General features: G+C 35.3%; 1 protein-coding gene across 1 annotated transcript in view; it reads left to right on the top strand.

Moving 5' to 3' along the window:
* Window positions 1-27,340, top strand: part of Dhc1 (dynein axonemal heavy chain 1) — a 92,945-nt gene that overhangs the window by 18,650 nt on the left and 46,955 nt on the right. Inside the window, exons 3-18 of the mRNA XM_077445632.1 lie at window positions 44-264; window positions 343-527; window positions 691-851; window positions 1,018-1,134; window positions 2,298-2,579; window positions 2,652-2,976; window positions 3,050-3,273; window positions 3,954-4,101; window positions 4,173-4,354; window positions 7,746-8,229; window positions 8,675-8,680; window positions 12,675-12,729; window positions 12,874-13,013; window positions 14,093-14,205; window positions 14,531-14,666; window positions 14,743-14,909. Of these exons, the coding sequence (XP_077301758.1) occupies window positions 44-264; window positions 343-527; window positions 691-851; window positions 1,018-1,134; window positions 2,298-2,579; window positions 2,652-2,976; window positions 3,050-3,273; window positions 3,954-4,101; window positions 4,173-4,354; window positions 7,746-8,229; window positions 8,675-8,680; window positions 12,675-12,729; window positions 12,874-13,013; window positions 14,093-14,205; window positions 14,531-14,666; window positions 14,743-14,909 (2,946 nt within the window). The remainder of the gene's footprint in view (window positions 1-43; window positions 265-342; window positions 528-690; window positions 852-1,017; window positions 1,135-2,297; window positions 2,580-2,651; window positions 2,977-3,049; window positions 3,274-3,953; window positions 4,102-4,172; window positions 4,355-7,745; window positions 8,230-8,674; window positions 8,681-12,674; window positions 12,730-12,873; window positions 13,014-14,092; window positions 14,206-14,530; window positions 14,667-14,742; window positions 14,910-27,340) is intronic.

Raw genomic sequence — 27,340 nt, 5'->3', positions numbered from 1 at the left:
ATAAAAAGTAAAGCAAATTCAACCACTGAAATAAAAATTTCAGTTGGATGAAATAAATCAGATATTTCTGCCGCACATGCGCAACAAGCTAATATGGTTTTACCAAGACGCAGACGCTTCGGAAGAGGAAGCAGGAAAATCCGAACAAAAAAAGAGGCTTTTCCTCTCAGATGGATGGGACTTTCCATTCATCGGAGTTTGCATTTATATGTTTCGAATCAATATCAGCAAACAGCTTCCGGAAGAGGGGTTTCAAAAAGATTTGTAAGTCGATTCTTCTGCATGCTTTTGTAGCTATGTATGTATGTTTTGATTTAACATTAGAATCATCAATGTGTTTAGATATTGCGGAATATTGGATGCTCAAACTGTCGGAATGGTTACTGGAATTGAACGGATTATGGAGTGCGTTTATATGGAGGCTTTAGCTCATCCCAATACTGAAGGGGAAGATGAGGAGGGAAAGTGTCCCATGGTTAAAAATCAACTGCTACCAGGACTCAGATCCTTTTGTAGTGCTTTAAAAGGTGATTTGTGAATTGAATTGGATTCTATTAAATTGGATTAATGCCGTTGAAAGTGTTACTGCACCATCTGTACCATCCTTGAAATTTATCTCACAAACCTACCTCTTAAAACCTGAAAGTCTCACTTCTGTGTCGTAAAATACACGATCGATTTTTTTTTCAGTGTGTGAAGAAGTGTGTGATGAAAAGAACATCTTTGACGATGGCACATCTGTCCTTTCGAAGTTGGACAGTCCTGAAAACATAAAAGCTTTGGCTAAAAAGGCAGACGAGGTCGCCATTTTGGAGCAAAGAGTGTCGGCTTGGATTAAAAGGGTTATGGAAGTGAGAAATTTTTGATTAGCTTTTCAATAATGAATATACATTTTTAGCACTATGTATCCGTCACGATGATTTATGTATCAAGAAACTATGCAATCTATGACATGGTTCTCAATAGTTACATCATCAGTGCTATTCTGATTTACATATTTGTTAATATTTTATGTAGGTGTTGATGGAGAGCGAACAATTGAGACGGGAAGTAGATTCCAGTGGTCCTCAGGATGAACTTGAATATTGGAAAAAAAGGGGAGCTCAATTTTCTCAACTGGTCACTCATGTACAAGTGAGTTATATTTTATAATATTATATGAACATATATGACTAAAGCCCGGATAACCAGGGTGCTGTTCATTGTTCAAATGTTGTAAATGCATTGTTAAAGGTTTGCCAAACCTTTTACAATGTTGTTGTATTAAATTTTTTGTAAATGCTTTTACAAAGCATTTACAACAATTGAACAATGAGCAGCGCGCTTTGGGTCCGTACTCTATATATGACAGTAGGTTCTAATCTTTTTGTTAAGTAATCTCGTATTGTTTTTTTGTAATTTAATCCCCCCCCCCCCTAGCTGCTGATATTATACATAGAGTTCGATTAGTTCTTCCTCTATTTTCTTAATTATTTTTAATTATCTTAACCAACCCTTATAAACTTGGTAAAGTGAAAAATTATCAAAATCAACTCATAATATTACGGAAAACAATTTTTTTTTACTTTTAAAATTCGCTATATAAAAAATTACACGCAATTGAAAACCAATAAAAAATCACAATCAATTGAAACAATCTGACTATTGATTCCAATACTCATTTTTGTAAAACAGCAATACTACATATGTACATATATGTATGCATATTTAGAAATAAAAACTGCTGAACCCTAAAAATTGAAAAAATTTATAAAAATCTGTAAAAATTGCACATTTTTTTAAACACTCATATCAGTTAAATGAAAGCAAGCCAACAAAAAATATTTTCATATTCATATTCAGTAAGTTAGTTAAGATTGATTAACTTAGTAAAAATTGATTAGTCTCTGCTCCAGCATGTAAAAAACGTGATCAGAGTCCTAAGGGTTAGAAACGATGGTTTATTTAACTTGACATTTTTTTTGAATGAGGATTCTTGCAATTTTGACCCAGTCGTCAAATTTAGCATATGTAGATAAATGCGAATACAATTGAACATTATATTAAAATTTTAGTCGATCTCCTCCCCCCCCCCCTCTCTCTAATATTGTTTACAAAGTTTATGAATCGTTGACGACAGATAATGGAAGTTACATACATACATATCTTGGTTAAATTATATCTGTTTACTTGGTTACCATATCAATAAAACAACATTCAGTACTTGTGCTATAAATATTTCGTATCTTTAGACTACATATCAAAACAAATTGGCACATAAATTTAATATTATAATGTTTCAATTTGATTGATTTCAGCACCCCGAAGTGCAGATGACTCTGACCTGTCTACAAATGACTCAATCGAAAACTATAAAACTGTGGAAGGAGACCGACCACAAGATGACATTCTGCTATAACGAGGCCAGAGACAATGCAAAATTCATACAGGCAATGGAAAAATGTTGTCATTCTCTGTACTTAGACGATCCCATCAGGATGAAGGATTCCATACTGAATCTTCTACAGACCGTTCGACTCATACACAGCGTTTCCCAATTTTACAACACTTCAGAGCGAACGTCATCGCTCATGGTCAAGGTATGACGATTCAGTTTTTATTAAATCAGTGTTTTATGTATCGATTTAAAACATGAATCGTCACCATTCCAGATCACCAATCAAATGATCGAGACGTGCAAGCAGTACATAACATGTCGCGGAAAAGAAACCATCTGGTCTCAAGATAGGGCTCAAGTCAAAGAGAAGCTGTTGAGCTGTATCAAATTGAATCAGATCTACCGTAGCACTTACTTTCTGATCAAGTCTCAGTCTTTTTTGCCGGATCAGCAGCCGTTTGGTTTTTCGGAAAATTACGTCTTCGGGAAATTCGACACGTTCTGCTCTCGACTCGGAAAAATTATATCCATGTTCGATTTGGTCGAGGACTATAATGAGTTGTTTGCCAAGAGAATGGAAGGTCTTCTGCTCGGAGAAGGTGTAAATATTGTAATATTCTAAACGAAGGAAATGCGACACTAAGTAATCAAATCAACGTTTCAATCTTTCAGATCTTGAAAATGCTATTGCTACTTTTGAAGAAGCAAAGTCTATGGTGACGACGAAACAGTACGACTATTTGGACCACAGAAATACAGAATTCGATGTCGATTTTGATACGTTCATGTTGAGGACGACAGAATTAAAGGACAACATAGGCACTTGTATTGAAGAAAATTTTTCGAGCGTATGGGAAACACCTCAAGGGATTAAATTTTTAGTCCGATTCGAAAAGGTGTGTTTTTTTTTATTATAAACCTCGCATATTAATGTTTAAATTTATTTATAAGTTGAATGTTTTCAAAGATAATATATATATATCCTCTTTTTTCCGGACACATCCTCCTTTTGAAGGCCTTAGTTAGTATGTACCTACATATATAATGTTAATGTTTGTAATTTAAGGCAAAAGATTAAAAGTTCCAAAACCTATTAACAATTGTCATCAAATGTTCACAATACATTTTATTACTTATGATCTAAAGCAAATATTTGTTTATAACCAAAGGGAAGATACCTTTTGTGTTGGATTTAATTTTATAACCTAGAATAATGCAGGAATGAATGATGAAGTTGGCACGCTTGAGTAGAATGAATAATGAGATTGGTAACATGTAATGTGACGCTTAGATCGTTGCGGCGCTCCGCCAAGTAAACAATGTTTTAAACCGGTCAGCGAGTCTCATTTTACACTACCGCCTTTGTCACCTGACAATTAGATCCTACATGCGTAGTATCTCATTAAATCCTCTCATATAATCTCTTGAATTTTCGTCAGAACTGTTGTTTTGAACGTGCGATTCTCAATTAATAGATATCGACTCTTATAGACAAGAAAATATTTTTGTTTTGATTTGTTTAAAATATTTGTGACGTCTATTCTAATGATATGTTAACCATGCATTTTTATTTTAGGTCAGTGAAAAGATTCCTCTGACAAAGTTGGAAGAAAAATACGGTCGAGTGTTGGCGTATTGTGAGCATGAAGTCGAGAGAATTTTGAAGTTGTACAAAAAGCAAAAGGACGATCCGCCGATCCCCAGGAATTTTCCACCTATTGCAGGTGAGTTTTCAGTTGAATTTTTTATTCATTTCTGGATTTATTTACTGTTGATTTATTTATTGGATTTTCAGGACGAATCAAGTGGTGTCGCTGTTTGAGAAACAATTTAGCCGAGCAGATAGATCAAGTTTCGGCACACGTTGTGTTGAGAACTTTACCGGCCACTTCAGACTTGTTGAGAAAATATACGAGTGTCAAGTTCACTTTGGAAACATACGAGAACGAGCTGAAGACACTTTGGATCAATCAAAATGTAAAAAAAAAAACAGATTTTATATGTATATGAAGTACCTTAATTAATATATGTATATATTGATTGTTTATACTCGTCGATGAATGCAAAGAAGTGCGGGGTACCAAACAATTAAGTTGGCTAACATAAGCCAAGCGCCAGAAAATGAAGTTTTATTAGTAAATAATAAATTTTTGAATAAATTCAAATAGTTGTGACATGGTGGGTAGGATGGTTTTTGCCAATTTGAATGAGGAACTGCTTCAACAACGAAATCAAATAAATTAGCAAACTCTGATAGGAAACGATCAATTTGGAGTAACAAATATCCAAGTCTGACCAGCAGCATTAAAGATTATACTCAGATTAAATTATTTTCAATCGAGATCAGCTCACTTGATCGAACCCGGTGACCTCTAGGTTCTTAGTATAACGCAACCACCAAACCATGCTGCTGGCTCATTATGTATTTTTTATGTGATGTCACCCCGTGCGGGGTCACGACAACTGGCTCACGGAGCTTTCACTCAACGGCGTTACATGCACGAAATTTCACTCACGCGACAACTGGTTCATGGGCATTACCGAAAGTTCCGATATTGGTGGTATCAGTATTTGACCGGAAACATGCCTTAGGAACTATCGGTACTACAAACTAAATAAATGCTTTTGAAAATGCGCAGATTTGTCAAAATAACTGTTGTGAGACAGTTGTCGCGTGAGTGAAATTTCGTGCGCGTAACGCCGTTGAGTGAAAGGTCCGTGAGCCAGTTGTCACGGAACCCCCCTGCGTGGTGACATTTGGTGCGCTCCGCACCCGTCGCACCTGCCTTGGGACGCTACTGATCACACCGATTGCTCCTCACTACATATTATACATACATATGTAACAAGGACAATGTGTATTTTTAAGTGCGTACATATTATTAAGTTACTAATGGTGGATCTAATAGTAAATATTGGTTTGTTTTTTTATTAAATTTATTTAAATAGAAAAAAATATATATCGAATCGTCGTCATAGAAACTTATTAACCAATTTATTAACGATTTCTTCTTTGCTTCTAGGACACTTACTCTCTGGTTACATACCCCCCGGACACATACCCCCGGTCAAAAACCCCCGGGACATTAACCCCCCCCCCCTGGCAAGGATAAAAATATTTAATAAAAATTTACAGTATCAAGTCAGTATCAATGCTAATTTATTTCAGCCAGAAAAATACAGATATTAATAATGCATACATCAAGTTCTTTATAAATAATCAATAATCAATAATAAAAAAATCTGTAAGTAATAATAATAATTTAAAATAAACAAAACTCCGAAATCAATTGTATTTTAATCTCTTTTTCTATTCCTTTTCTCGATTTTACAAATTCCCTCATGGATAGTCTAAAAATATTTAAAATATATTAATAATAATATAATATAACAATAATATATATTTTTATTAAAATTTACTTTCAATACCATGGAACGCGAACGCTAACCGGTGACTAAAAGTCTTTTAAATTGATATTTATTCTATTTACAACGATAAATTGAAATTAAATCTATATACATATATAATGTATGTATATAGAATTGAATGTCTGTTTCGTATGGGCTCCTAAACCACTCAACCGATTATGATGCAACTTTCAGGATTTGTTGTATGCATGTCCGGGAAGCTTTCTGGGAAAAAAAACCTCTTAATAATAATATTCGTAATTACGATTTTACCGTCGCGAAAGTTTGAAGCGCCATTGTGTAGTCAAGAAAATGTGTTCGTTGGTAACCACGTTACCAGTTGGTTTATGACACGAGTTGAGCTTCAACCATCACTTGAAACGGGAACGGGAATTGCATGCGTTATTGTGGCAATGCAACGCATGCCGGGCCAGGTAGTATTGTATATAAATTGAAATTCAATATGCTCTACCACACTTAATTTATTCTTATTTATTACTTTACTTTATTATTAACTAGTGGTTTTACCCGGCTTCACTCGGTATTTGTAACATAAACCACTTAAACATGACTAATCTAATGGTAAACTTTTTATTAAATTTATTTGAATAGTTTTATTTTATATAAATTTATTTAAATACTCTTTTATTAAATTGACCATCACCAACGAATAAAAACATATATGCTAAGTCTCTTTCGAAATTATATGTATACCAGAATCCGGCGTCAGCGTCCCCGGAGCCTACGCCCCCTAGGGCTTCGCTCTCGCCACCTGCGATCCCTAGGGCTTCACCCCTGGCGGCTGCGCCACTGGCGCCTTCGCCACTGGCGCGAAGGCGGCTTCACCTTTGGCGCCTTTGCCCCCATGGACTTTGAATCCTTTGAATCGAAAAAAATCGAATCGGCGCCTATGAATCGAAAAAAAAACTACAAACCAACGAACGAAGGTTACATATATACATACATATATGCAAAGTCTCTTTCCAAATTATATATATATATATATGATTCAGTGGCGGCTCGTCTTAATGGGCTGCCGGGCTGCAGCCCCTCCTATAAAATTCTAAAATATATGTTTAATAATACATTTAATATTTTATTTATTAATGATATTTTTTTATTAGTTGGATGGACGAACTATTGGGGCCTTCGACAGAGTTAATATTACTTACAATATCACCCATATCCAAAAGGGTGATATTTTAAGTAATGTTGACCGTTTCGAAGACCCCACTAACTTGTATGGTGACAGATGAATTAAAATGTTGCTGTACTGGCTGTAAAGTTTTAGAGCGCCGCCCTGAACGCCACGCAGCCCGGAGTTTCGGAACGAGAAAGAGAAAGAGCTATTTGCAACTGCAGATAGCTCTTTCTCTTTCACTCACTCTGCCGTTTTGGGCTGGACAGTCGGCAGCCTTCGCCTGTTCATTAAACAACATTCATCTGTCAGTTTGTGTAAGATTTCGCGCGCTTGATCTTACATTTGATCAGTTGAATCGCACGATCACAGCTTTATTCGTTTTCGTTAATCTTAATTGGTTGTGTACGAGCCCTCATCTAGTTTTTTAGTTATTTTTAAAACTGCTAGTTTTTTTTTCAATAATACTTAAATCCACATGTAAGTGGTCGTACGCCAAAAATTGTGCTTATTTTGTCCTGTTATGACATGATAGAACAATTATGGTGACATTTTTTAGACATCTTTTCAGTGCAGCCCCGCCACTAAAAATTATCACGAGCCGCCTCTGATTAGATTATTAATTATGTATTATGTACTATTTTTCAACAATTTTTATCCACGGCGGGGGCTATTTCCACAAGGGGTCAATGTTCAGGGGGTTTTTGGCCGGGGGTATGTGTCCGGGGGGTATGTGTCCAGGGGGTACATGTCCGGATACCAACATTAAATACTTACACAATCTCTTTCGAAATTATATATTAAATTTTATGTTTGATTTAGGTCTGGGACGCTGACAACAGTTTGAACAACACGCTGCTCGCCGTCGACGAAGAGACCAACAAAGTGAAGGTGAACCTGGACCGAACGGTGAGACTGCTCGTGAGGGAGTCGGACTGTCTCATCAAGATGGAGCTGGAGCTACCGGTGGTGTGTCAAGCCCTATATGCCAAAAGGGACTACTTCGTGTTGATAAACGACACTCTTCAGTCGGTGGTCGAGGAGTTCGTGAGCGTGGTGCGAGCTGTCAAGATCGAAGTGCGGCCATTGCTGTTGCCTCAAGTTGCCCGCTTGGCAGCTTTGCTGAGGCCCGGATTGGAGCGCAAGGGAGCCTGGGCCGGTGCAGGATGGAGGGCTTTTGCCAATCGTGCCCATTCCGCCATTGATGGATTCGGGGCTTTAATTGCGCGTGTGCACGACGTCTACTGCAATCGAGTGTTACTTGTCATCGCCACCATGAGGGACGTGTGTCCCCACTCGTTGCCGGGTATTTCATTTTGATTTTTATCTACCCCTTTTTGTTTATAATATTTTTATTTTATTTTATTTTTACATATATATATATATATATATATATATATATATATATATATATATATATATATATATATATATATATATATATATATATATATATATATATATATATATATATATATATATATATATATATATATATATATATCAGGAAGGCTTGACAGGAAGACTCCAATGCGCCTTCCTGGATAATTTTCTTCTTGTTAATGCCTTGTCCGCATCCGGACGTTGGCGACCACCTCGTCGATTATTTGAATATATCCGCATCGGTCTTCAGCGGCTCGGAACAGGTCTTCGGCACTCATATCGGTCCACATGCGCATGTTTCGAAGCCAAGATAACTTTTGCCTGCCGTATTTTTTTCCTTCTATTTCCCCCATGGTTATCAAACGGAGAAATTCGTATTTTGGACCCCGTATCATGTGTCCGAGGTACTCCATCTTTCTCCGCTTGATGACAGAAACAAGTTCCCTGCCTCTCCCCATCATGCCGAGGACAGCTTCGTTTGATATATTTTTGGTCCACGGAATCTTCAGCATACGCCTATAGACCCATATCTCAAAAGCTTCAATGCCTCTGATCATCTTGGTTTTCAGAGTCCACGTCTCACATCCGTGTAGTAATACTGTCCAGACGTAGCTCTTCGCGAATCTCAACCGCGTATGAAGATTGAGATGCTTGTTTGTAAACGCCGCCTTCATTTTTACAAATGCTGTTCTAGCCATCTCGATGCGGATTCTTAAATCTTCATCTGGGTCCATCTCTTCATTCAGCCAGGTACCCAGGTATTTGAATCTTTTTACTCTTTCTATCACCTCTCCATCCAAGGTTAGATTCCCGGTGTCTGTTTGCATTCTATTTACTATCATAAATTTTGTCTTCTTTAGATTTATGCGCAGACCTCTTCGATTGCTTTCTTGATGTACACGGTCTAGAGATCTTTGCAGGTCTGCTAAATTTTCAGCGACTAGTGCCGTGTCATCAGCATATCTTATATTGGTGATCGTCTCGCCGCCCACCTTTATGCCCTCCGCCTCTTGGAGAGCTTCGTGGATGATGGATTCGGTGTAGGTGTTAAAAAGAGTAGGTGATAGGATGCATCCTTGCCTGACGCCCCGTTCTATAGGAATCTCATCAGTGAATTGATCATCAACACGTACTACTGCAGTCTGATTCCAATAAATATTTCGTAGCAATCTGACATCTCTGTCATCCAGGCCAATATTTTTTAATGTTTCCATCAGGCGAGCGTGTTGGACACGGTCAAAGGCCTTTTCAAAGTCTATAAAGCAGATGTACACAGGTTTACGGACTTCTCTGCATCTTTGGAGTAGTGTTTTCATACAGAAAAGGTCCTCTCGGGTACCCAAGCCTTGTCTGAACCCAAAATGCTCTCTGCTAATCGCCTCTTCACACCGTGAGTAAATTCTGCCCTGTATTATCTTTAGTAGGATCTTCAAAGTGTGACTCCTGGATAATTGAATAACAATTAATTAATTATTTAATTACAGAATTAATACATTGAGACATCTGTGGATTTAGATTTTGTACATAATTTTTACAAATTATACACACAATAAATACAGAAGATTTGTGACAGTAGGAAAGATGATTTTTTGTCAATTTTGAGGAATCGTTTCAACAACGATCCGATAAAATTGGCAAACTTTGAACGATTTGGAGTCACAAATACCCCCAAATCTAACCAGCAGTATGGCGGATCGAACCCACTGATCGCTTGGTGCTAAACATACACGCTACCATTAAGCCATACTGCTGGCTATATGTATGTACAGCTTAGATACATTCTAAAAGCTACTGATTCAGTAATCATTGTCGATTTTACACATTATTTTTCCTGTTATTATTTATAGCGTTGTCTTATTTCAATGTTAGCACATTGTAAATAATACATTTTATACATATATGTATCAGTGGCGTGCGGTGAATTTTCAACCAGAGGACGTCATATTAAGCTCCTCTCCTCCTTCGTAAATAATATCAGCCAAATTGTGAAACATATCATAGCAATCTTTTGAAACACGAATCTTCCATGTTTTTAGTTTTCGTTTGAACCCATATGTATTGTCTGCCATTTTGAAACAATATGAAATTATTCCTTGCATGGATAAGTTAAGATTATTCAAAATGAAAAAAATGTCTGTCAAATAAGCTAGCTTGGCCTTCCAATCAATATTTTGAAATAGTTCTGACATAAGCTGTATTCTGACATAATTGTTTTATTTTTTTAATTACGTCTTTCTCCGCGGACCAGTAATTGGCGGCGGACCATAGTTTGAGTAGCACCCCTGTAGAGTCGTCTCACTCATGCGCATACGCAAGAGTGACAGCTCACTTGTGCGCATGCGCAAAAGATTTGTAGAGAAGTTCAGCATCCATGGCGATGCGAGCTTGATGTAAAACAAACACCGGTGCCGAAAGTGGGCTCAAACCCTTCAGCAAGGATGCTCGTTTCTGTCAATTTTGGATCAGACAAAAGATCGTATATATCATAATCACGTAATCCAAAATAAATGAAAGAGAAATAAAACTAAGAAATTCAGAAGACAAACGGTATGAAAATATTTTTGACGTAAATTTTAAGGGATGCGCCGCATCCACAGCATCCATGGACTGATATGTATGTACGTATATTATTTTTAAATAGACTCGACAATCAAATCAAACTGTGTTTTTGCCTGAAGGGTGTAGACATCCTGTTGTCACGAAGACTCCCATGTCTATTATAGTCGAACCGATCTAGCACGAGGCTTACAAAAAATGTACATGCTATCGTATTCACCCCCCACTCGACCCAATGTGGCCAACTATATTTCGTTTCAGTTTTGCAATTCATGTTGGTCAAGAAATACAACATTGTTCGTGCATATAGTGGTCGGTAAACGGATTGTTCCGCAAAAAGCGATCTCGCGCAAATCGCTAAAATCTCGATCACGGAACATCTGGCACTCGAGTTCTCGTTAGTACAATATTTCATGTGATTGATGGAGTTTTTGGGTGCTAGATGTTCACTGGTCGATATTTTAGTGACTTGCTTAAGATCACTTTTTGCAGAATAATCACTGAACCATAGCGGTTGGTAGAATATGACCATTACATATACATATACATACATATGAATATGGGCGTGCATATAAATGATTTTTGAGTTTTTGAATGGTTACTATTGGAGGTATTATTCAAAACAGCTTAATGTGACTTATATGAGTTCGTGATATTATTTTATTTTATTTTGAAACGATAATGAGTTATGACTAGAGGTAGGATAGTCACAGTGCTATCCATTGTTCGGCAAACCTTTAACAATGCATTTACAACCTTTGAACAATACACGGCCCCCTCAGGCTCCGGTGACTAGTTATGACGTTTGGATATTGGGTATATTAAAGACATACCATGTATCGCCTAAAATTTCGCTGCCTCTATGTGAGAACTCTATCGCATTTTCATTTTCCATCTGATTTCAGACTTTTTCAGACTTTCAGGCTTTTTCCAGACGGGATTTTCAGATTGCGTGTGTTTAAGATTGATTAATTTCAAAGTTTTCATAACTAATTTAAGTTCCTTTTCCGTTAGTTTATTCCGACATATTATTGTATATGTAATATGTAATCAGCGTTGTCTTCCAATGTGTTTCCGTGAGTTTCCGGAAACCTTTGTTCAAAATTTAATTTTCATACGGTTTTAGTGTTCACATAGTTTATAATTAATATATATATATATATATATATATATATATATATATATATATATATATATATATATATATATATATATATATATATATATATATATATATATAATATATATATATATATATATATATATATTGCAAAGCGGTCTCCGTGACGGGCCGGAATGTGAAATGCCAGAAAACGCAAATATCGGAAGGCAAAGATCGAAAATCGAAAGATCTTAAGTCGAAAGATCAAAAAAAAAAATGGTGCATGGTAAACGGTACATACTCACTTAATTTGCGCGAGCAGGATACAACAGGAACAAGAGGAACAGGCTTTTCCTCCCGTATTCTGCGCGCGCACATTAATACGGGAGGAAAAGCCTGTTCCTCTTGATCCTGTTGTATCCTGCTCGCGCAAATTAAGTGAGTATGTACCGTTTACCATGCACCCTTTTTTTTGATCTTTCGATTTTTGATCTTTGCCTTCCGATATTTGCGTTTTCCGGCATTTCACATTCCGGCCCGTGAGGTAGACCCATTGCAAAGATATTACCATTCCCTTCGTAGATTCGAATCGTTTGCTGCTAAATTTTACAAAGTTATGAATGTTATAGTTTTTTGTATTACAATTAAAACGTTTAACTTGTAAAATAATCATTCAAAACATTTTACCTTTCGCTTTGAAATGCATACAGAGGAAGATCCTTGGACAATAGAAGAGTTCATTGAAAAGACTGAAACGTCCTGCAGGCAAGTTTTTAGATTATATAATGTAATGAAAAGTTATTCATTTTATTTATATCTATAAGAAATAAATTCAATTTTACTGTAAATATAGTACACTTTAAATAAGCCGATCATATTCACATTTTCTAAAAATATATTTTTTAATAGAAACACGGCGCTAGAATTAAATAGAAAGAGTCGAATGGTGGAAGAAGCCGTCGAGGAAGTGCTAGATTTGGTAAAAAAGGCAGCTCAACAGTTCAAAAATGACGACACCCCCCCAGAATTCGACTTTACTATGGATGAAGGTGAGAAGTTTTTATTTTTTCCCCTACATATTTTCTTTTTTTTTTTTTTTTTGGTGCCATCTTATCGATTCCCGATAAATCATCACCAGCGATATCGTTGCTCTTCAGATCATGTACGGGCACTACGGAATCATCACTCCGTCCCCAAAATTGTGAATTGGGCTTCTGAATCTCTCACATTCAGAACACCAATTCGTGAGGCTTTTTTCGCTTTAAACTTGAGTTGTGTCCAATAGCTGCAACGCTTCTATGTTAGGATGACGGTGCAGTCTCAACTCGTGCCTCCCGGCGCATTCTCGGATGACTTCTTTTACTTTTTTGATTTTAAGGTCCTTGTGGATCTCTTCATTTGTGACGAAGCGATATGCATCGGTGATAATCCTCAAAAACTGGTTTTGACATCTTTGCATTTTTTCGATATTGGATGGCTTACTGCATCCCCACAGTTGTATGCCATATGTCCATATTGGCTTCACGATTGCCTGGTATATCAGTTTTTTGCATTGTAGGTCTAATTTGGAGTGTCTTCCTATTAGCCAATGCATTTCTCTTTGTTTCATTCGAATCTGTTTTATTTTTTTTTTATTTTTTTTTTAATGTGATGCCTCCACGTAAGCCTTGAGTCAAGATGCAGTCCTAAATATTTGGCTGACAAAGCTTGTGGAACTTGGATTCCGTTTATGAAAGTCTGAGTGCTGACACTATTTCGTCGCAGTGCAAATGTGACCTGCATTGATTTTAGCTCGTTGAATTTCATTTTCCAGTCCTTGGTCCATTTGCTGATCTTGTCCAGTGCACGCTGCAGGCGTTCAAATGCTTCCTCCTGCGACTCGCAGGAGGAACATATTTTCTCAACAGTGAAAATTGAAGCTTTTTTTGCCTCTTGGCACGAAAGGAGTGGTTAGGCTAGAAATGGGTAGGTTTGATCTTTGTCAACAAATATTGTCAAATAAAATTGTAAAATTCTGAGATGGTGAACCCGGCTTTTATAATCATCAGATGTTATATACCAGCAAAGAATATACGGAATTCCGATCTTTCAGATGACAATCAAGGCACTATGGACGGAACTAATGCAGACGACGCTGGATCAGCCACACAACAACAAGACTGGTCAGCAGTATGGGAATGCTTCGATAATCCTCACACACTTCTCTCAACACCTGGAGGAGGTCTTTCCAAAGGGATGCAGGTATGCAACTCCTCTGATTGACAGTTTTGTCGACAGAGAAGACTGCTGATAAATATATGGCTAAAGATTCTAGTTAGTTAAACGTGTAGTTATCTACCAACTGATTTTGTACAAAGGATTTTGTACACAACAACACAATATATAAAATAGGTCAGGTGACTGGAATGAAATATTCACAAGAGAGGACATACATACACATAGATATAGTACAGTAAAACTTCAATATACATATAGATAGCTTTCTATAGCAAAGTATGTTATATAAATGGCCAGCACGCGTCAAAACTGCTGCATCTCTGTGATCAAGTTCTATTCATAATTTCAGGATATGGTGCGAAACGCTTTCGGAGAAATGAGACGATACTACAGTCGAAAGGTCATAGATGTCTTGATCAAAGTGACCAGGTTATCCTTGGATTCCCTGAAACGGAAATTCACCATCGATCCCGACAGACCCGAAGGTTGAATTTTTTTCTTACACATGTACGTATTGCTTTGTGTTTATTCTAAAATGATACGATATTTGTACATATATAGATATCTTGAGCAAGCCCGTGTTCCTATTACACGCATCACTTATGATTCCCAATGTTTCCATTCGGCCTACTATCGAAGATATACAGGATGCTCTCGCAAATGCCGGAAAGAACATCACAGGTGTGGCCAAAGGTGTCGCTCAGTGGACTGGAGGAAAAAGCACTCAGGTTTTTTTGATTTTTCTTTAATGTTTAAATGCGAATTTTTAACGATGATAATTATGCACCGTTTTCAAGCACAACTTCGCTGTATAGCAACGACATATTGTGTGCAACAGCTGGAATGATTCTAGCGTTAAATCAGATTTAGAAACCTAAACAAAAGTGTATGTAGAAACAGAATCCACGGCTCACCCAAATGCAAATTGGACATATTATTTCAAAAAAATATTAACATACATATATGTATGTTGGTTTATATTTGTGAATTATAAAGCGATCCAAAAATTTTGAAGAGACATCCCAATTTATTTCTATTTATATGTATGAATTTGAATACAATATGAAATGTTCATCATCAAATCGTGTGTACAGACGTCTTAGCGAAAATGCGCATTGGCGGTCTGTCAACTGGCAGTTAATTTATCAAGTGCACGAATGCGCGCACCACACCACTAGTATGTATTAATTTAATGTGCATGTTGAAAGTCCCTTTAAGCATAATTAAGAACCCAAAACCATGTCATATGATTGCCCCCCACAACATTATCTATTTAAAGCGCCATCTATCGGCGTTTTTTAATACTATTGAAAGTGCCATCTATCGGCGTTTTTTAATACTATTTAAAGCGCCATCTATCGGTGTTTTTTAATACTATTTATAGTGACATCTTTTAGCGAATAGTAAAACTATTTAAAGCGCCATCTACCGGCGTTTTTTAATACTATTCAAAGCGCCATCTATCGGCGTTTTTTAATACTATTTAAAGCGCGATCTATCGGCGTTTTTTAATACTATTTATAGTGACATCTATCAGCGAATAGTAAAACTATTTAAAGCGCCATCGATCGGCGTTTTTTTAATACTATTTAAAGCGCCATCTATCGGCGTTTTTAAATACTATTTAAAGCGCCATCTATTGGCGTTTTTTAATACTATTTAAAGGGCCATCTATCGGCGATTAGTAAAACTATTTATAGTGATTAAAGCGCCATCTATCGGCGTTTTTTAATACTATTTAAAGCGCCATCTATCGGCGTTTTTAAATACTATTTAAAGCGCCATCTATCGGTGTTTTTTAATACTATTTATAGTGACATCTTTTAGCGAATAGTAAAACTATTTAAAGCGCCATCTATCGGCGTTTTTTAATACTATTTATAGTGACATCTATCAGCGAATAGTAAAACTATTTAAAGCGCCATCTACCGGCGTTTTTTAATACTATTCAAAGCGCCATCTATCGGCGTTTTTTAATACTATTTAAAGCGCGATCTATCGGCGTTTTTTGATACTATTTATAGTGACATCTATCAGCGAATAGTAAAACTATTTAAAGCGCCATCTACCGGCGTTTTTTAATACTATTCAAAGCGCCATCTATCGGCGTTTTTTAATACTATTTAAAGCGCGATCTATCGGCGTTTTTTAATACTATTTATAGTGACATCTATCAGCGAATAGTAAAACTATTTAAAGCGCCATCGATCGGCGTTTTTTAATACTATTTAAAGCGCCATCTATCGGCGTTTTTTAATACTATTTAAAGCGCCATCTATCGGCGTTTTTTAATACTATTTAAAGCGCCATCTATCGGCGATTAGTCAAACTATTTATAGTGATTAAAGCGCCATCTATCGGCGTTTTTTAATACTATTTAAAGCGCTATCTATCGGCGTTTTTTAATACTATTTATAGTGACATCTTTTAGCTAATAGTAAAACTATTTAAAGCGCCATCTATCGGCGTTTTTTAATACTATTTACAGTGACATCTATCAGCGAATAGTAAAACTATTAAAAGCGCCATCTACCGGCGTTTTTTAATACTATTCAAAGCGCCATCTATCGGCGTTTTTTAATACTATTTCAAGCGCGATCTATCGGCGTTTTTTAATACTATTTATAGTGACATCTATCAGCGAATAGTAAAACTATTTAAAGCGCCATCGATCGGCGTTTTTTAATACTTTTTAAAGCGCCATCTATCGGCGTTTTTTAATACTATTTAAAGCGCCATCTATCGGCGATTAGTCAAACTATTTATAGTGATTAAAGCGCCATCTATCGGCGTTTTTAATACTATTTAAAGCGCCATCTATCGGCGTTTTTTAATACTATTTAAAGCGCCATCTATCGGCGTTTTTTAATACTATTTCAAGCGCGATCTATCGGCGTTTTTTAATACTATTTATAGTGACATCTATCAGCGAATAGTAAAACTATTTAAAGCGCCATCGATCGGCGTTTTTTAATACTATTTAAAGCGCCATCTATCGGCGTTTTTTAATACTATTTAAAGCGCCATCTATCGGCGTTTTTTAATACTATTTAAAGCGCCATCTATCGGCGATTAGTCAAACTATTTATAGTGATTAAAGCGCCATCTATCGGCGTTTTTTAATACTATTTAAAGCGCTATCTATCGGCGTTTTTTAATACTATTTATAGTGACATCTTTTAGCTAATAGTAAAACTATTTAAAGCGCCATTTATCGGCGTTTTTTAATACTATTTACAGTGACATCTATCAGCGAATAGTAAAACTATTTAAAGCGCCATCTACCGGCGTTTTTTAATACTATTCAAAGCGCCATCTATCGGCGTTTTTTAATACTATTTAAAGCGCGATCTATCGGCGTTTTTTAATACTATTTATAGTGACATCTATCAGCGAATAGTAAAACTATTTAAAGCGCCATCGATCGGCGTTTTTTAATACTTTTTAAAGCGCCATCTATCGGCGTTTTTTAATACTATTTAAAGCGCCATCTATCGGCGATTAGTCAAACTATTTATAGTGATTAAAGCGCCATCTATCGGCGTTTTTAATACTATTTAAAGCGCCATCTATCGGCGTTTTTTAATACTATTTAAAGCGCCATCTATCGGCGTTTTTTAATACTATTTAAAGCGCCATCTATCGGCGTTTTTTAATACTATTTAAAGCGCCATCTATCGGCGATTAGTCAAACTATTTATAGTGATTAAAGCGCCATCTATCGGCGTTTTTTAATACTATTTAAAGCGCTATCTATCGGCGTTTTTTAATACTATTTATAGTGACATCTTTTAGCTAATAGTAAAACTATTTAAAGCGCCATTTATCGGCGTTTTTTTAATACTATTTACAGTGACATCTATCAGCGAATAGTAAAACTATTTAAAGCGCCATCTACCGGCGTTTTTTAATACTATTCAAAGCGCCATCTATCGGCGTTTTTTAATACTATTTAAAGCGCGATCTATCGGCGTTTTTTAATACTATTTATAGTGACATCTATCAGCGAATAGTAAAACTATTTAAAGCGCCATCGATCGGCGTTTTTTAATACTTTTTAAAGCGCCATCTATCGGCGTTTTTTAATACTATTTAAAGCGCCATCTATCGGCGATGAGTCAAACTATTTATAGTGATTAAAGCGCCATCTATCGGCGTTTTTAATACTATTTAAAGCGCCATCTATCGGCGTTTTTTAATACTATTTAAAGCGCCATCTATCGGCGTTTTTTAATACTATTTCAAGCGCGATCTATCGGCGTTTTTTAATACTATTTATAGTGACATCTATCAGCGAATAGTAAAACTATTTAAAGCGCCATCGATCGGCGTTTTTTAATACTATTTAAAGCGCCATCTATCGGCGTTTTTTAATACTATTTAAAGCGCCATCTATCGGCGTTTTTTAATACTATTTAAAGCGCCATCTATCGGCGATTAGTCAAACTATTTATAGTGATTAAAGCGCCATCTATCGGCGTTTTTTAATACTATTTACAGTGACATCTATCAGCGAATAGTAAAACTATTTAAAGCGCCATCTATCGGCGTTTTTTAATACTATTTTAAGCGCCATCTATCGGCGTTTTTTAATACTATTTATAGTGACATCTTTTAGCGAATAGTAAAACTATTTAAAGCGCCATCTATCGGCGTTTTTTAATACTATTTAAAGCGCCATCTATCGGCGATTAGTCAAACTATTTATAGTGATTAAAGCGCCATCTATCGGCGTTTTTTAATACTATTTAAAGCGCGATCTATCGGCGTTTTTTAATACTATTTATAGTGACATCTATCAGCGAATAGTAAAACTATTTAAAGCGCCATCTACCGGCGTTTTTTAATACTATTCAAAGCGCCATCTATCGGCGTTTTTTAATACTATTTAAAGCGCCATCTATCGGCGATTAGTCAAACTATTTATAGTGATTAAAGCGCCATCTATCGGCGTTTTTTAATACTATTTAAAGCGCGATCTATCGGCGTTTTTTAATACTATTTATAGTGACATCTATCAGCGATTAGTAAAACTATTTAAAGCGCCATCTATCGGCGTTTTTTATCGGCGATTAGTAAAACTATTTATAGTGACATCTATGGGTGATAAGTGAAACTATTTAAATAGCCATCTAATGAGCGTTTTTTAATACTATTTATAGTGACATCTATCAGCGAATAGTAAAACTATTTAAAGCGCCATCTATCGGCGTTTTTTAATACTATTTAAAGCGCCATCTATCGGTGTTTTTTAATACTATTTATAGTGACATCTATCAGCGAATAGTAAAACTATTTAAAGCGCCATCTATCGGCGTTTTTTAATACTATTTAAAGCGCCATCTATCGGTGTTTTTTAATACTATTTATAGTGACATCTATCAGCGAATAGTAAACCTATTTAAAGCGCCATCTATCGGCGTTTTTTAATACTATTTAAAGCGCCATCTATCGGCGTTTTTTAATACTATTTAAAGCGCCATCTATTGGTGTTTTTTAATACTATTTATAGTGACATCTATCAGCGAATAGTAAAACTATTTAAAGCGCCATCTATCGGCGTTTTTTAATACTATTTAAAGCGCCATCTATCGTTGATTAGTAAAACTATTTAAAGTGACATCAATGGGTGATAAGTGGAACTATTTAAATAGCCATCTATTGGGCGTTTTTTTATACTATTTAAAGCGCCATCTATCGGCGTTTTTTAATACTATTTATAGTGACATCTATCAGCGAATAGTAAAACTATTTAAAGCGCCATCGATCGGCGTTTTTTAATACTTTTTAAAGCGCCATCTATCGGCGTTTTTTAATACTATTTAAAGCGCCATCTATCGGCGATAAGTCAAACTATTTATAGTGATTAAAGCGCCATCTATCGGCGTTTTTAATACTATTTAAAGCGCGATCTATCGGCGTTTTTTAATACTATTTATAGTGACATCTATCAGCGAATAGTAAAACTATTTAAAGCGCCATCGATCGGCGTTTTTTAATACTTTTTAAAGCGCCATCTATCGGCGTTTTTTAATACTATTTAAAGCGCCATCTATCGGCGATTAGTCAAACTATTTATAGTGATTAAAGCGCCATCTATCGGCGTTTTTAATACTATTTAAAGCGCGATCTATCGGCGTTTTTTAATACTATTTATAGTGACATCTATCAGCGAATAGTAAAACTATTTAAAGCGCCATCGATCGGCGTTTTTTAATACTATTTAAAGCGCCATCTATCGGCGTTTTTTAATACTATTTAAAGCGCTATCTATCGGCGTTTTTTAATACTATTTAAAGCGCCATCTATCGGCGATTAGTAAAACTATTTATAGTGATTAAAGCGCCATCTATCGGCGTTTTTTAATACTATTTAAAGCGCCATCTATCGGTGTTTTTTAATACTATTTATAGTGACATCTATCAGCGAATAGTAAAACTATTTAAAGCGCGATCTATCGGCGTTTTTTAATACTATTTATAGTGACATCTATCAGCGAATAGTAAAACTATTTAAAGCGCCATCGATCGGCGTTTTTTAATACTATTTAAAGCGCCATCTATCGGCGTTTTTTAATACTATTTAAAGCGCCATCTATCGGCGTTTTTTAATACTATTTAAAGCGCCATCGATCGGCGTTTTTTAATACTATTTAAAGCGCCATCTATCGGTGTTTTTTAAAACTATTCAAAGCGCCATCTATCGGCGTTTTTTAATACTATTTAAAGCGCGATCTATCGGCGTTTTTTAATACTATTTATAGTGACATCTATCAGCGAATAGTAAAACTATTTAAAGCGCCATCTATCGGCGTTTTTTAATACTATTTAAAGCGCCATCTATCGGCGATTAGTCAAACTATTTATAGTGATTAAAGCGCCATCTATCGGCGTTTTTTAATACTATTTAAAGCGCCATCTATCGGCGTTTTTTAATACTATTTAAAGCGCGATCTATCGGCGTTTTTTAATACTATTTATAGTGACATCTATCAGCGAATAGTAAAACTATTTAAAGCGCCATCGATCGGCGTTTTTTAATACTTTTTAAAGCGCCATCTATCGGCGTTTTTTAATACTATTTAAAGCGCCATCTATCGGCGATTAGTCAAACTATTTATAGTGATTAAAGCGCCATCTATCGGCGTTTTTAATACTATTTAAAGCGCGATCTATCGGCGTTTTTTAATACTATTTATAGTGACATCTATCAGCGAATAGTAAAACTATTTAAAGCGCCATCGATCGGCGTTTTTTAATACTATTTAAAGCGCCATCTATCGGCGTTTTTTAATACTATTTAAAGCACCATCTATCGGCGTTTTTTAATACTATTTAAAGCGCCATCTATCGGTGTTTTTTAATACTATTTATAGTGACATCTATCAGCGAATAGTAAAACTATTTAAAGCGCCATCGATCGGCGTTTTTTAATACTATTTAAAGCGCCATCTATCGGCGATTAGTCAAACTATTTATAGTGATTAAAGCGCCATCTATCGGCGTTTTTTAATACTATTTAAAGCGCCATCTATCGGCGTTTTTTAATACTATTTATAGTGACATCTATCAGCGAATAGTAAAACTATTTAAAGCGCTATCTACCGGCGTTTTTTAATACTATTCAAAGCGCCATCTATCGGCGTTTTTTAATACTATTTAAAGCGCCATCTATCGGCGATTAGTCAAACTATTTATAGTGATTAAAGCTCCATCTATCGGCGTTTTTAATACTATTTAAAGCGCGATCTATCGGCGTTTTTTAATACTATTTATAGTGACATCTATCAGCGAATAGTAAAACTATTTAAAGCGCCATCGATCGGCGTTTTTTAATACTTTTTAAAGCGCCATCTATCGGCGTTTTTTAATACTATTTAAAGCACCATCTATCGGCGTTTTTTAATACTATTTAAAGCGCCATCTATCGGTGTTTTTTAATACTATTTATAGTGACATCTATCAGCGAATAGTAAAACTATTTAAAGCGCCATCGATCGGCGTTTTTTAATACTATTTAAAGCGCCATCTATCGGCGATTAGTCAAACTATTTATAGTGATTAAAGCGCCATCTATCGGCGTTTTTTAATACTATTTAAAGCGCTATCTATCGGCGTTTTTTAATACTATTTAAAGCGCCATCTATCGGCGATTAGTAAAACTATTTATAGTGATTAAAGCGCCATCTATCGGCGTTTTTTAATACTATTTAAAGCGCCATCTATCGGTGTTTTTTAATACTATTTATAGTGACATCTATCAGCGAATAGTAAAACTATTTAAAGCGCCATCTATCGGCGTTTTTAATACTATTTCAAGCGCCATCTATCGGCGTTTTTTAATACTATTTATAGTGACATCTTTTAGCGAATAGTAAAACTATTTAAAGCGCCATCTATCGGCGTTTTTTAATACTATTTAAAGCGCCATCTATCGGCGATTAGTCAAACTATTTATAGTGATTAAAGCGCCATCTATCGGCGTTTTTTAATACTATTTAAAGCGCGATCTATCGGCGTTTTTTAATACTTTTTATAGTGACATCTATCAGCGAATAGTAAAACTATTTAAAGCGCCATCTATCGGCGTTTTTTAATACTATTTAAAGCGCCATCTATCGGCGTTTTTTAATACTATTTAAAGCGCCATCTATCGGCGATTAGTCAAACTATTTATAGTGATTAAAGTGCCATCTATCGGCGTTTTTTAATACTATTTAAAGCGCGATCTATCGGCGTTTTTTAATACTATTTATAGTGACATCTATCAGCGAATAGTAAAACTATTTAAAGCGCCATCGATCGGCGTTTTTAATACTATTTAAAGCGCCATCTATCGGCGTTTTTTAATACTATTTAAAGCGCCATCTATCGGCGTTTTTTAATACTATTTATAGTGACATCTATCAGCGAATAGTAAAACTATTTAAAGCGCCATCTACCGGCGTTTTTTAATACTATTCAAAGCGCCATCTATCGGCGTTTTTTAATACTATTTAAAGCGCCATCTATCGGCGATTAGTCAAACTATTTATAGTGATTAAAGCGCCATCTATCGGCGTTTTTTAATACTATTTAAAGCGCGATCTATCGGCCTTTTTTTAATACTATTTATAGTGACATCTATCAGCGAATAGTAAAACTATTTAAAGCGCCATCTATCGGCGTTTTTTAATACTATTTAAAGCGCCATCTATCGGCGATTAGTCAAACTATTTATAGTGATTAAAGCGCCATCTATCGGCGTTTTTTAATACTATTTAAAGCGCGATCTATCGGCGTTTTTTAATACTATTTATAGTGACATCTATCAGCGAATAGTAAAACTATTTAAAGCGCCATCGATCGGCGTTTTTAATACTTTTTAAAGCGCCATCTATCGGCGTTTTTTAATACTATTTAAAGCGCCATCTATCGGCGTTTTTTAATACTATTTATAGTGACATCTATCAGCGAATAGTAAAACTATTTAAAGCGCCATCTACCGGCGTTTTTTAATACTATTCAAAGCGCCATCTATCGGCGTTTTTTAATACTATTTAAAGCGCGATCTATCGGCGTTTTTTAATACTATTTATAGTGACATCTATCAGCGAATAGTAAAACTATTTAAAGCGCCATCGATCGGCGTTTTTTAATACTTTTTAAAGCGCCATCTATCGGCGTTTTTTAATACTATTTAAAGCGCCATCTATCGGCGATTAGTCAAACTATTTATAGTGATTAAAGCGCCATCTATCGGCGTTTTTAATACTATTTATAGTGACATCTATCAGCGAATAGTAAAACTATTAAAAGCGCCATCGATCGGCGTTTTTTAATACTTTTTAAAGCGCCATCTATCGGCGTTTTTTAATACTATTTAAAGCGCTATCTATCGGCGTTTTTTAATACTATTTAAAGCGCTATCTATCGGCGATTAGTAAAACTATTTATAGTGATTAAAGCGCCATCTATCGGCGTTTTTTAATACTATTTAAAGCGCCATCTATCGGTGTTTTTTAATACTATTTATAGTGACATCTATCAGCGAATAGTAAAACTATTTAAAGCGCCATCTATCGGCGTTTTTTAATACTATTTAAAGCGCCATCTATCGGCGTTTTTTAATACTATTTATAGTGACATCTTTTAGCGAATAGTAAAACTATTTAAAGCGCCATCTATCGGCGTTTTTTAATACTATTTAAAGCGCCATCTATCGGCGATTAGTCAAACTATTTATAGTGATTAAAGCGCCATCTATCGGCGTTTTTTAATACTATTTAAAGCGCGATCTATCGGCGTTTTTTAATACTATTTATAGTGACATCTATCAGCGAATAGTAAAACTATTTAAAGCGCCATCGATCGGCGTTTTTAATACTATTTAAAGCGCCATCTATCGGCGTTTTTTAATACTATTTAAAGCGCCATCTATCGGCGTTTTTTAATACTATTTATAGTGACATCTATCAGCGAATAGTAAAACTATTTAAAGCGCCATCTATCGGCGTTTTTTAATACTTTTTAAAGCGCCATCTATCGGCGTTTTTTAATACTATTTAAAGCGCTATCTATCGGCGTTTTTTAATACTATTTAAAGCGCCATCTATCGGCGATTAGTAAAACTATTTATAGTGATTAAAGCGCCATCTATCGGCGTTTTTTAATACTATTTAAAGCGCCATCTATCGGTGTTTTTTAATACTATTTATAGTGACATCTATCAGCGAATAGTAAAACTATTTAAAGCGCCATCTATCGGTGTTTTTTAATACTATTTATAGTGACATCTATCAGCGATTAGTAAAACTATTTAAAGCGCCATCTATCGGCGTTTTTTATCGGCGATTAGTAAAACTATTTATAGTGACATCTATGGGTGATAAGTGAAACTATTTAAATAGCCATCTAATGAGCGTTTTTTATTACTATTTATAGTGACATCTATCAGCGAATAGTAAAACTATTTAAAGCGCCATCTATCGGCGTTTTTTAATACTATTTAAAGCGCCATCTATCGGCGTTTTTTTAATACTATTTAAAGCGCCATCTATCGGTGTTTTTTAATACTATTTATAGTGACATCTATCAGCGAATAGTAAAACTATTTAAAGCGCCATCTATCGGCGTTTTTTAATAGTATTTAAAGCGCCATCTATCGGTGTTTTTTAATACTATTTATAGTGACATCTATCAGCGAATAGTAAACCTATTTAAAGCGCCATCTATCGGTGTTTTTTAATACTATTTATAGTGACATCTATCAGCGATTAGTAAAACTATTTAAAGCGCCATCTATCGGCGTTTTTTATCGGCGATTAGTAAAACTATTTATAGTGACATCTATGGGTGATAAGTGAAACTATTTAAATAGCCATCTAATGAGCGTTTTTTAATACTATTTATAGTGACATCTATCAGCGAATAGTAAAACTATTTAAAGCGCCATCTATCGGTGTTTTTTAATACTATTTATAGTGACATCTATCAGCGAATAGTAAAACTATTTAAAGCGCCATCGATCGGCGTTTTTTAATACTATTTAAAGCGCCATCTATCGGCGATTAGTCAAACTATTTATAGTGATTAAAGCGCCATCTATCGGCGTTTTTTAATACTATTTAAAGCGCCATCTATCGGCGTTTTTTAATACTATTTAAAGCGCGATCTATCGGCGTTTTTTAATACTATTTATAGTGACATCTATCAGCGAATAGTAAAACTATTTAAAGCGCCATCGATCGGCGTTTTTAATACTATTTAAAGCGCCATCTATCGGCGTTTTTTAATACTATTTAAAGCGCCATCTTTCGGCGTTTTTTAATACTATTTATAGTGACATCTATCAGCGAATAGTAAAACTATTTAAAGCGCCATCTACCGGCGTTTTTTAATACTATTCAAAGCGCCATCTATCGGCGTTTTTTAATACTATTTAAAGCGCGATCTATCGGCGTTTTTTAATACTATTTATAGTGACATCTATCAGCGAATAGTAAAACTATTTAAAGCGCCATCGATCGGCGTTTTTTAATACTTTTTAAAGCGCCATCTATCGGCGTTTTTTAATACTATTTAAAGCGCGATCTATCGGCGTTTTTTAATACTATTTATAGTGACATCTATCAGCGAATAGTAAAACTATTTAAAGCGCCATCGATCGGCGTTTTTTAATACTATTTAAAGCGCCATCTATCGGCGTTTTTTAATACTATTTAAAGCACCATCTATCGGCGTTTTTTAATACTATTTAAAGCGCCATCTATCGGTGTTTTTTAATACTATTTATAGTGACATCTATCAGCGAATAGTAAAACTATTTAAAGCGCCATCGATCGGCGTTTTTTAATACTATTTAAAGCGCCATCTATCGGCGATTAGTCAAACTATTTATAGTGATTAAAGCGCCATCTATCGGCGTTTTTTAATACTATTTAAAGCGCTATCTATCGGCGTTTTTTAATACTATTTAAAGCGCCATCTATCGGCGATTAGTAAAACTATTTATAGTGATTAAAGCGCCATCTATCGGCGTTTTTTAATACTATTTAAAGCGCCATCTATCGGTGTTTTTTAATACTATTTATAGTGACATCTATCAGCGAATAGTAAAACTATTTAAAGCGCCATCTATCGGCGTTTTTAATACTATTTCAAGCGCCATCTATCGGCGTTTTTTAATACTATTTAAAGTGACATCTTTTAGCGAATAGTAAAACTATTTAAAGCGCCATCTATCGGCGTTTTTTAATACTATTTAAAGCGCCATCTATCGGCGATTAGTCAAACTATTTATAGTGATTAAAGCGCCATCTATCGGCGTTTTTTAATACTATTTAAAGCGCGATCTATCGGCGTTTTTTAATACTATTTATAGTGACATCTATCAGCGAATAGTAAAACTATTTAAAGCGCCATCGATCGGCGTTTTTTAATACTATTTAAAGCGCCATCTATCGGCGATTAGTAAAACTATTTATAGTGATTAAAGCGCCATCTATCGGCGTTTTTTAATACTATTTAAAGCGCCATCTATCGGTGTTTTTTAATACTATTTATAGTGACATCTATCAGCGAATAGTAAAACTATTTAAAGCGCCATCTATCGGTGTTTTTTAATACTATTTATAGTGACATCTATCAGCGATTAGTAAAACTATTTAAAGCGCCATCTA

The sequence above is a fragment of the Arctopsyche grandis genome, chromosome 2 (assembly GCF_051622035.1).
Source record: "Arctopsyche grandis isolate Sample6627 chromosome 2, ASM5162203v2, whole genome shotgun sequence".
NCBI lineage: Eukaryota > Metazoa > Arthropoda > Insecta > Trichoptera > Hydropsychidae > Arctopsyche > Arctopsyche grandis.
The sequence above is the reverse complement of the archived record's forward strand: the minus strand, read 5'-3'. Positions and strand labels throughout refer to the sequence as shown.